This window comes from Alosa pseudoharengus, unplaced genomic scaffold (genome assembly GCF_046254945.1).
Source record: "Alosa pseudoharengus isolate Yale_2024_CS ecotype anadromous, Long Island Sound unplaced genomic scaffold, YU_APseudo_1.1 YU_APseudo_1.1_scf_1, whole genome shotgun sequence".
In the NCBI taxonomy this organism is placed as follows: Eukaryota; Metazoa; Chordata; class Actinopteri; order Clupeiformes; family Clupeidae; genus Alosa; species Alosa pseudoharengus.
Genome location: NW_027468564.1, coordinates 45,945,002 through 45,956,664, shown reverse-complemented (window position 1 = coordinate 45,956,664; position 11,663 = coordinate 45,945,002). Strand labels below are relative to the sequence as shown.

Below are 11,663 nucleotides of genomic sequence, written 5' to 3'. Positions count from 1 at the left end.
TAGACGGGAAACAAAGATAGTGGCTACAACGGAGCCGTAAACAATTCTAGCCAGTTTATAATTTGAATGGTTGTTCAGATCAAATATCAACAACCTTTCACCAGAATTGCAGATTGCACCTTTAAAGTCACTATGCTGAACTGTGGCTGTGGGCATGGAGGGAGTGTTTACATCCCTGTGTATATCTTGCTGTATAACAATATTGTTAGTGGGCAGCCGTGGCCCACTGGTTAGCACTCTGGACTTGTAACCGGAGGGTTGGTGGTTCGAGCCCCGACCAGTGGGCCGCACCAGTGAAGTGCCCTTGAGCAAGGCACCTAACCCCTCACTGCTCCCCGAGCGCCGCCGTTGTAGCAGGCAGCTCACTGCGCCGGGATTAGTGTGTGCTTCACCTCACTGTGTGTTCACTGTGTGCTGTTTGTGTTTCACTAATTCACCGATTGGGTTAAAGCAACACCAAATAATTTTCCCTCTGTCGCACGCATGCTATTTGTTTATCCAGCACAGGCTTTGCAAATAACGATGTCCACAGACAAGGTAGAATATTTTGCATGACTTATAAAAGTATGATGTATTGCGACATCAGATGCAAGTCAAATTTGTAGTTTCTTATGTCTCATTCCATCGAACTACAGATCCGCTACCCGATCTGGCAAACTTACATAGTGCGGTTATAGCCGATAGAGGGCCGCGAAGCGAATGCAGAATTGCCGTTCACCCTGTTACGAGTTCATGAACCACTGAAACGATTTTGGAAACATTATTTTAAGGTATAAAAAACTCTTTGGTGTTGCTTTAAATGCAGAGACCAAATTTCCCTCACGGGATCAAAAAAGTATATATACTTATACTTGTTAGAGGATCTACCCCAGAGGATACATGGCCTTCTCTTCTCTGCATGCAATAGAGTACCGAAGCCATGACCTAGCGTTGCCAAGGCAGCAATTTCACTGGATCTAAACAAATCAATCTAACCATTGAAATCACCATTAGCGGGGTTTGTTTAGATCCAGTGATTCTGCCGTCATGGAAACACTACGTCAGACTTCGGTACTCTATTACCCAGATTTGCACCGTTAGCCTAGCTTAGCATAATTCACTTGAAGTATACGATGGGTTTTTTGTTAACCCCTTTGTCTCTGTTTGCGTCCTCCGCACAGGCCATGAGCGACCGGTTCGTGGCGTCCACGGAGGGCGTGTTCCCAATGGGCCAGACGGTGCGCGCCAAGGTGACCAACCTGGACGAGGAGAAGCGGCGCTTCCTGGTGAGCCTGAAGGCGTCGGAGCTGAGCAGCCCGGAGGAAGAGGGGCAGGAGAGGCTGACCAGAGGACTCCAGGAGAGGAAGGCCGCCACAGAGATGATCAGCGGAAGAGGTGAGAGATGGAGGGAGAGATGGAGGGAGAGAAGGAGAAAGAGGGGGGGAGAAAGTAGGAGATGGGGAGAGAGTGCAGGGAGAGAGTGATGCAGTATATTGGATGAAAGGATGATCAGCGGAAGAGGTGCGAGATGGAGATGGAGAAAGCGAGGGATAGGGGGAGAAGGGAGGAAAGGCGAGTTTATTTATACAGCGCATTAATAATCACACACAAAGTGTGTTACCACTGACTAAACAAGTGGATAAAAAAACATAGAAACAGACTCAGAAAAGGGACCAAAAGAGGTAAAATGAATCTATTTAAACAGGAAGAGGTGGGGGGGGGGGTGGACGGGGGAGAGTGATAAAGGGAGAAGGGAGGAAAGGCAAGTTTATTTATACAGCACATTAGTATTCATGCACATAGGTAATCCAAGGTGCAGTACAAGCAGATAAAAGGATGATCAGTGGGAGAGGTTAGAGAGAGAGAGAGAGAGAAAGGGATGGAGAGATGACGAAAGGCAAGTGTTATGTATTCATCACATTTTATAGTCACAAACATTGGTAGCTGAAAGGGTGTTACAATTGGATTAGAACATAGAAACAGACTCCAAAAAGGGACTCGAGGTAAAATCATCTATTAAAGGACAGAAATGAAAGGTTAAAAATGGGTATAGAAACAAGAGGGATGGAGGGCAAGGAAGAGAGAATGAGTGAGTGAGTGAGTGATAGATAGTGATAGAGAGAGAGATTGACTGAGGGTGATTGGGGGGTGAGTGATGGATAGAATGAGGACCATGAGAGCGATGGATAGAGTGAAGGAGAGAGAGATGGATAGAATGAGGACCTGGGGAAGAGGAAGGGAAAACAGGTTGTTTTGGGAGGGAACCATTCAGTCATCGCTCACCCGATATTTTCCGTAGCAACACAGTAAACAGTCATGGTTGGCATCCAAGGGAGAGTGAATAGGAATCCACAATTGGACTTTGTGTGAGTGTGTATGAATCTCAGGGTATCCCAGAGATCCCAAAGCAAGGGGATATATCGTCAAAGTACTGCACTCTCTCAAGTGCAATCTTCAAAACTAAACCGCCCTTATACCTTTGGGCTTTGCCTATGAGTTATGGAACTTTCAGAACACATTATATTTGGATTCCTCTGTATATGAATCTCATGAACTCGTGAAAAACAAAACAACAAAACAAAACCAACTCGGTGTGTGTATGTGTGTGTGTTTTTTGTTTGTGTTTGTTCTGCAATTATGCAAAAGTTAACCAGGAGCATGTTGAGTCACGGAGTCGGGTGTGTGTGCAGGCGCTAATTATGAAGAGGAAAACACAAGCATGCAGCGGCCCGCTCCCCTAGAGAACGAGACTGGGGAATCACCCGGCTAATGAGCTGTTTGCACTCTGTACTTCTGTTGATGTAACACCCTTTATTCTCTTCTGCAATCTCTTTTATTTCCCTCCATCCCCTACCTCTGTTTGCTGTTTTTTTTATTTTATTTAACTTATTTTCCCTCTTCTTCCTCTCTCTGTCTGTTTCTCCACCTCTTCTCCCTCGTTCTCCACTATTGTCCCTGTTCTATTATGGTCGTCCTGTCCTCCTCCCTTATATCTCTCTCCCTTCATCCTCCATCCACTCCACCCCATCCCTCTATTTCTTTCTCTCTCGCTCTCTCTCTCTCTCGCGCTCTCTCTCTCTCTCTCTCTCTCTCTCTCTCTCTAGATGGCTCGGACGTGTTGCAGCAGCTGTCATTAGCTGTGGGCAGCAGGCTGAAGCTGACGGTGGACGAGCTGCTCGAAGACGCCTCCTGCTCCTTCTCCTCAGATGACCTCCCCATCGTCTCCATCTTGGCCTCGGAGCACCACCTGGCCGGTGAGGAACCCCTGCAGCAGGAGCAGAGCCACCAGTAGAGCTCAGTGTTTGGGCCTGAGCCTCTCGCTCTAAAGCAGCACTATTATATGCAAGATGTTTACCTTAATATAAAAGCCTCGAAGCTAAAGTAGATGAAACATATCAAGAGTTTAGTTCCAAAATGCTTTATCTCCATTTTTGAAAACCTTAAAAAGTCATTTTTTAATGTTATTTTTTATGTTATTTTTTTAATGAGTATTTCAGGTAATATCAATCAAATTGCTGTTTTGTTGTTTTGATTGAGTAAAGATAAATCAAACAACAATATCCAATTACAGTTCTACTGAATTTCCTTGTGAAACAAAATGTAAAAAAGTTATTTATGAAAATTCATAAAAATGGTGGATATAGCATTTTGGAACCAAACTCTTCATATATATTTCGCAACTCTAGGGGGAGCTCTAGAGTTGCCAAAATACCCAAAATGACATCGGATCCCTTTAAAGGATCATGCCAGCTTTTTGGGAAATTAGCTCACGTGCCATTTACCCCAGAGTTAGATAAGAGGATGCATATCCTTCTCTTCTCTGTGCGTGCAATAACCCAGTCTGATAGCGTTAGCCTAGCTTAGCATAATGCACTGGAAGTGGGTTGGACCAGTTAGCCTATGGTGTGTCCCTTTAAACTCATGTGCAGGGAGCCCCTCGTCATTAAGTTCAACTATTTTGTCTTGTAAATAAGCAGAAAACTTTATGTTTGGAGAGGACTTTCTTTCAGTAAGTGAATGCTGATGAACAACCCCCATGGTGCACTGCACACCAACCAACAGTGACATTTCTGACTGCCTAAATACTTGGTTTCAGGTGTGACTGTGACCTCTGGACAGATGGTCAAGGCAGTGGTGTTACAGGTTGACCCCAGGACCCAGCAGGTGCACGTCTCTCTCCTGCCCACGCTGCTCAGCAAGAGGAAAACGGTCAGTTTCAACCTCACCTTAACCTCCACTCAACACCACTAGGAGTTCAGATCATGTCTTCATTCATGCAGAATAAATACAGATTTAGACAGTTATTTTTTTACCCCTGTGTTTTCAATCAACATTTTTCACTCTGCTTCTCATTTAAGTTTCTTTGCACTTTGCAGAGCACATATTTTGAACTAAATGTCTGTCTTTGTCAATAAGTAAAAATCTGAATGAGAAAATGTTTGTTTTAATAATTGAGTTATGTTATTATGCATTTCTTGCGTTTGAGGTAGATTATGTTGACTGTTAAATAAATGTATACTGTTTCATTTTCACAGTTGGTGAGTGGATCAAAGCACGAAGCTCAGATACTTCACATCGATGGCGACTTTGCCGTGGTTTCCATCGGAGACACAGCCCACGTGACCGTTGTCCCGCTGACCGCCCACCTCAACGAGACCTTCGGCAGCGAGTCGGAACAGCCGAAGGCCGGGGACACCCTGAGGGGACAGGTCATCATCGTCGAGCCCGTCAGTGAGGCACTGAATGGCCTTCCGCTAGTGAGCCGCGAGGCTGGGGTCAGCGCTAAGCCGCACCTCTCGGCTGCCGCCGCCGCTGCCGTTGCCCGGCGCGAGAGGACGATATCGGAGGGCCGTGGCTCGCTGCACAGTTTTCGCTGTGGGGACGTGGTGACCGCCTTGGTCAGCGCCATCAAGCCCATGCAGGTAAAGTAAAGTAAAGTAAAGTAAAGGCATTATGCACTGAGACTGAGGGTAGTGGGTGTCCCCCAACCCTCTTTGACTTCTCTTTCCTTTTTTTTGGTTATTTGTCTGTGGATTGTTGACTTGTAGCAATTTTTTGCATGGGGAGAAAAAATAATTTGTTGATCAAAGTCAAAGTCAAAGTCAAAGTCAGCTTTATTGTCAATTTCTTCACATGTTCCAGACATACAAAGAGATCGAAATTACGTTTCTCACTATCCCACGGTGGAGACAAGACATATTTTAACAATTTTTAAGTCCACAGACAAACATAACATTCAAGTAAACAAAAAAGTAAGTAAATAAGTAAATAAGAGGGCACATATAATGAAAAAATAAGAGCAGCAAAATTTGGTTGAAATTGTGCATAGACAGTCAATAAAATAAAATACTAGTGCAAAGTCAGGCCAATAAGAGGCTGAGGTAGTTCTGTTTGACCTAAGTAAGAAATAAAGTGGCATAGTGGTGCAAGTTATGTAAGAGCAGCAGAAGTGTTGTGTTTCCAGGACAACAACAACAAGTTGCAAAGTGTACAAGTGTGCAAGTGGAGTGGTGCAGGCGGCCATTTGTGGGTCCAATGTCCAGGATGTTATGTAGCTGAGGGTGGAGGGGGGAGAGGAGGGAGAGAGTTCAGCATCCTAACAGCTTGGTGTATGAAGCTGTTGGTGAGTCTGGTAGTGCGGGAGCGCAGGCTTCTGTACCTCTTCCCAGAGGGCAGTAGATCAAACAGATTGTGAGCGGGGTGACTTGCATCACTCACAATTTTGGTCGCCTTGCGGGTGAGGTGGGTGGTGTAAATGTCCTTCAGGGAGGGGAGTGAAGCACCAATAATCCTTCCAGCTGTGTTCACTATGCGCTGCAGGGCTTTCCTGTTGTATTCAGTGCAGCTTCCGCCCCACACAGCGATACAGCTGGAGAGGATGCTCTCAATGGTGCCTCGGTAGAATGTGGTCATGATGGCTGGTGGAGCACTTGCTCGCCTGAGTTTCCGCAGGAAGTACAGGCGGCGCTGAGCTCTCTTCGCCAGTGATGCTGTGTTGGTGGTGTTGATCTGGAATGTTTGACCAAAAATCCCCAGCATGAGCAAGGGCAACTAGGAAATACTCATCACAAAATTGGCGTCCACTTTGAATGTGTGCAAAAATGTATTTGAAAATGTTTTCTTAATAAAAATGTATTGTAAATGTGTTATTAATAACCGCCATACGATTTCTTCCCGGTCCGTTTGGTATCCTCCAGGTGCGTCTGACCTTACCTGGGGACGTGGCGGGCTGGGCCCACGTGTCGGAGGTTCTGGAGGAGCCCGAGCCGGGCTCCTTCCCCACCAGCACCCTGAAGGTGGGCCAGGAGGTGCAGGCCCGCGTCATCGGGGGCAGGGACGTCGTCAGCCACAAGTGGGTGACAAAGCTTAGCCGCACTCAACCGGACAAGTCTGACTTCACCTCAGCCAATGTTGACATGGCATTTCTATATTTATTTATTTATTTATTTATTTATTTAGTCCAGTCCTATTATTTTGGTTTAAGCACTGAGAATGTCTCTGTAGGTTTATTCCCATGTCTTAAAAATAGATAGATAAATAAACAAAACAATGTGTGAAACCATTATAATCCTAACCTGTCTCTCAAGATTTGTTTAATGCTGTTTTGAAGCTGTCTGGATATCTTTGGTCCTAATTAGTGTGTGTTTGTGTGTGTGTGTGTGTGTGTGTGTGTGTGTGTGTTTGTTTCTCTGCAGATTCCTGCCGATCTCCCACCCCGGCTTTGTCTACTCCCAGCCTGTCCTCTCGCTGCTTCCAAGGTGAGGAGGGGGTCATCATCCGGCCATCTGGTGTTCTTAACGGAACTCCTGAACATTACGCCACCTAATGGCCCCTTATGTTGGAGTGGTGGTGAGGCATTCTGTGCCTAAGCCTGCGTTACTGATTATGGTGGAGTAGAGAATGGCTTTGGTATCCCTTTTGGTTATTGCGGTTTGCAAGTGTGTGTGTTTGTGTGTGTGTGTGTGTGTGTGTGTTCGCTGTTTTTTTAATGTGTGTTCCCTTATGTGTTTGTGTGTATGGTAATCAGAAAGGTGAAGGAGCCGGTGGATCGCAATGTTCTGGAGGCCGGAATCAAGATGGACGACCTCCTACCTGGCCAGGAGCTCACCTGCTATGCCTCCAAGGTAACCATGCCACCTCAGACTGAAGTGTCTTCAAAATGATACATCATTGTGTGTGCATGTGTGTGTGCGTGTGTGTGTGCGTGCGCGTGTGAGAGAGAGAGAGAGAGAGTGGGTCACACATTCACCACACACAATGCTTGGTCTTTGTTTGCCCTCTCAGTATATTTCAGCCATAAAGTGTCTGGAGGTTGCAGTGACCCCGAAGATAACAGGCACTGTGGAGGTGTTGGCCATGACGACCAATGCCAAGGTAACAAGCCTGCACTCACAAGCAAGATTTCAGTCTGTTATACAACAGAGCTCTGAAATCGGCCTACTACCAACGGCAAGTTGCACTGCAAGTTAGCTCTGGAGTAGCAAAATCAAAATATGTACCGAACGTACCACAGATCACAGAAAAGGCAGATCGCACACATCATGTGGGGCAAGACTTCTGTATTTCAGACTTCTTCGTCCCACCGAGAGTGTAACAGGTGCGATTATTATCAAAATCCCCATGTTATTTTCCCATAGGAAAAATTGCAAGATACCAGATCTCCTTATAAGGGCAAAGATGGCAGCTTTTTTGTAGGCGAACTTCAGAGGTCTATAGTTCATTTGATGTGGTAATTTACGCTAACTGAATTTATGCTAACTAATATTTATGCTAGCTACCTACAAATCTTTGTATAATGTATTCCTTCAAAAGTTCTTCATATAATTGCTCCAAAATGACCTAAGTAAGACCTTAAAGCAACACCAAAGAGTTTTTTGTACCTTAATGTAATGTTTCCAAAATTGTTTCCGTGGTTCATCAACTCGTAACAGGGTGAACGGCACTTCTGCATTCGCTTCGCGGCCCTCTATCGGCTATAACCGCACTATGTAAGTTTGCCAGATCGGGTAGCGGATCTGTAGTTCAATGGAATGAGGCATAAGAAACTACAAATTTGACTTGCATGATGTCGCAATACATCGTAATTTCATAAAATCATGCAACATATTCTACCTTGTCTATGGACATCGTTATTTGCAAAGCCGTTGCTGGATAAACAAATAGCGTGCGTGCGACAGAGGAAAAGTTCTTTGGTGTTGCTTTAAGTAACCATAACAGTCCTGAAATCACACTACACCAGTTGCCATATTGAAAATGAAATGCTCACACTATTGTTTGTTGTATTTGTTTTGTGTTTGTTTTTGTTTATTTTTTCCTCCCGTGGCTCTCCAGGAGGCCAAGAGGCCAGAGAAGCTGGTGAAGGTGGGCCAGGCCATGAAGGCCAAGGTGGTGTCCGTGTCCACCCAGCCCAAGCGTCTCTTCCTCTCACTCACCGGTACGCCAACACGCCTCACGCTGGGCCACCTGCTCCATTATAAACGGTGTTCTATTTCGATTCTATAGCTTTCTATTAAGTGGTGAAGATCCTCCATTATGGCAATTTTGCAAAATGCCCCTGTCAGTGAGACATATTTTGATCTGTTGCCCTGCCTTGAAAACCAGAAGACAACAATTTTATCACCAAAATTCTATAGCTGATGTTTTTAGTAAGGTCCCTCCTTTGACGGTTGTAGAATTTCTTACTAGCATAGATTTAAAAAAAAAAAAAACATATTTAAGCTTCTATAACACAAAATTCTCTGGCCATTAAATAGTCTTAGTTGCTGAAATGGCCTTAAATGAAACAAACAAACAAACTTTATTTCGATTCTACTGACCACCAGAGGCTGTGCTTCCCAAACTCATAGAGCTGTGTTTAAATATGTAACCATCGTTTTTATTTGTCTATTAATAGTTACAGATTGTATGTGTGGTATAAACAAACTATATAGTGACAACAAACTGTATATATATTGTTTGCATATGATTCAGAGTCAGCTGACATACACACAGGAAGTTTGAGTTTCAACATTTGAAACTACTCAAACATCAAAATGACCTTATTGCCTTATTGTTGTTTATGATCTTGGTGGCGATGCCTTGGCAGTCCTCATTGAATTTCTGAAATATTTCAAGTATGAGTGCTGTACAAATGTCCATAAGTGAGACCGCATGGAGTGAGCAGTGGCGTCAGACAGTTGCGTGGTTCATCAAATACCAGTCAATTATCCCTCCTTAAATTGCAGTGTGCGTAGGCTCTGTAGTCAGCATGGGGCCTCCCCATCCAACAAGTCAGTCATGTCAGTCCCCATCTACTCTTGGATATTGAATTCAGAGAAAACAAATTCAATTTTGTTTTCATGTTTAATTATGATTCATTTGTGGGGGGAAAAGACTATACACTTGAAGCCATGATGGCTTCTATATGATGAGTGGGAGGGTGAGGCATTACACCACAGTGCCAGCAGAGAGAGAGAGGGAAACAGTAGAGCTCCACAGTGTTGCTGTTGCCATACTGAACACATCACCTTGAATGTGGCCTGTCGTTCTATCTGATCTTGTGAAATTGATATGGAAACTGTGAAGTTCAACATCTTTAAAAATAAATAAACCTTTATAGTACATTTTGCACTGACACTCACTGGAGTGTTATACAACCACACGTTGTGGTGCACAATTATGAAACCCACAAGCTTCCCAGCACCCAGACTGTCAGAGCTGCCTGCCTCCATGGTTACCATCTCTGCTGAGTCATCCTCTGTTCCTTGCTGAATGCGGAGCACGGCCTCCCTTTCCTCCCTCCCTCCCACTCTCCCTTCCTTCATCCCTCTCTCTCTCTCTCTCTCTCTCTCTCTCTCTCTCTCTCTCTCTCTCTCTCTCTCTCTCTCTCTCTCTCTCTCTCTCTCTCTCTCCACCACCTCCCCCATGAGAAATTACAGCAGCACTCTACTCTTCCTCCCTCGGGGAAGGAGGTGTGATAGGGAGGCGCAAAAAAACAAAACAAAACCTGACTCACTTCCTGTTTTGTCGCTCCCGCCTCTGCAGGGACACACACGCTGTCGCCGGGGAACGTCGTCATAGCGGCCGTGAGTAAGGTGATGCCGCGCGTGGGCCTGTTGCTCAAGCTGCCGTTTGGGGGCAAAGGCACGGCGTCCATCTTGGACCTGTTGGACAGCTATGTGCCCAACCCACTCCAGCAGTACAGCGAGGACCAGCTGGTCAGGTGCGTGCAAAGACGGGGTGAGGGGGGTCAAAGATCAATGTGAATTTTAACATGTTTGGGTGGACAGAGAGTAGTGAGTGAAATGATTCAATCAATCAATCAATCAATCAATATGGTGTGTGATTTGTTAGGCATGCCAACCTGATATACACAAATGTTAACATTGGTGTCAGAAATTATAAGAAAAGAATGTGTGAATGTGTTTCAGGTGCTGCATTCTTGAAGACAATGGAAAGAATAAATATCACGTGTCGCTCAGACCATCAAGGTATGCAATGACTAAAATTTATTAACACTAAATCCCCAACATTATCCTAACTCTTTCCCATAATGCACTGTTAATCTCATGTGACTGTTTGATGTGATGCCATGCAGGACTCACCCAGATAAGAAGCTGCCAATCACAGACGCCGAGGTGTTGTCCATAGAGGACCTGAAGGAGAGCCCAGTCCTTCAGGGCTATGTAGCAGCCGTGGGAGACAAGGGCATTTTTGTCAGGTAACTTTGGAGTTCTTTTGTCATAGTGTAACTGCACTTATCCTGGTGTGAAAAAGCACTCACCCAAAAAAAATTTTACAACTGCTAAAATGTTAAAGTTGACGTCAGCCCTGTGAGCAAATTGAGGTATGGAACACTAATAAAGGATGTTAATACAGAGAGCTAAGTTTTGATATGCCCTGCTAGCTATGCTAACATGCTAAGCTAATGACATTTCTTAAACATAGCAATTCTACTGAAGCTTTGTTGAAGCATTCTAAAGGTTACATGGAATGACTATTAAATGAACTCTGGTCTGTGACCTCCTTGTGAAACAGGTTATCAAGGACCATCACAGGGCGAGTGGAGTATAAGAAGGCGACCAACTACTACGTGAAGGATCACAGTCTCTACTCCAAACATGTCGCTCCGGACATGCTACTCACCGTCAAAGTTCTGAGGTAATTTTAATGAACGGAACAATCACTGAGCGTTGTTACACACAACAAATGGAAAGGTGCTTATGTTTTTGTTATTGTTGATGTTTTTGTTGATGTTATTGTTTGTGTGCTTGTGTGTGTGTGTTTTCTCAGTGTGAATAGCGAGAACAGTCACGTGGAGCTGTCCACTCTTCCAGCGGACACTGGGAAGGCAGACATCATCCCAGAGTCCCTACGCCTGCCACTCAGGAAGAGACTGGAGAAGAAGAGGAAGAGGAAGATAACAGAGAGTACAGTGGTGGTGAGTTTTGGGTGTGTGTGTGTCTGTGTGTGTGTGTCTGTGTGTGTGTGTGTGTGTGTGTGATTGGCTCATTCACTCCCTCACTCTCCACCTCAAGCTGGTGTGTGGTGAGCGTTCTGGCGCATAATGGCTGCCGTGCATCATCCAGGTGGGTGCTACACATTGGTGGTGGTTAGTGAGGTCCCCCTTTCCATGTGAAGCCCTGTGAGTGTTGAGAAAAGTGCTTTATAAATGTAACGTGTTGTTGTTGTTGGTGGTGGTGGTG

At 45.0% G+C, this 11,663-nt stretch overlaps 1 protein-coding gene across 1 annotated transcript in view; it reads left to right on the top strand.

Moving 5' to 3' along the window:
• pdcd11 (programmed cell death 11) overlaps nt 1-11,663 on the top strand; it is a 30,083-nt gene that overhangs the window by 11,166 nt on the left and 7,254 nt on the right. The window contains exons 17-30 of the mRNA XM_076289978.1: nt 1,161-1,374; nt 3,084-3,233; nt 4,076-4,188; nt 4,515-4,901; nt 6,177-6,331; nt 6,675-6,737; nt 7,007-7,103; nt 7,264-7,353; nt 8,311-8,413; nt 10,003-10,180; nt 10,389-10,448; nt 10,556-10,678; nt 10,996-11,118; nt 11,251-11,398. Of these exons, the coding sequence (XP_076146093.1) occupies nt 1,161-1,374; nt 3,084-3,233; nt 4,076-4,188; nt 4,515-4,901; nt 6,177-6,331; nt 6,675-6,737; nt 7,007-7,103; nt 7,264-7,353; nt 8,311-8,413; nt 10,003-10,180; nt 10,389-10,448; nt 10,556-10,678; nt 10,996-11,118; nt 11,251-11,398 (2,004 nt within the window). The remainder of the gene's footprint in view (nt 1-1,160; nt 1,375-3,083; nt 3,234-4,075; nt 4,189-4,514; nt 4,902-6,176; nt 6,332-6,674; nt 6,738-7,006; nt 7,104-7,263; nt 7,354-8,310; nt 8,414-10,002; nt 10,181-10,388; nt 10,449-10,555; nt 10,679-10,995; nt 11,119-11,250; nt 11,399-11,663) is intronic.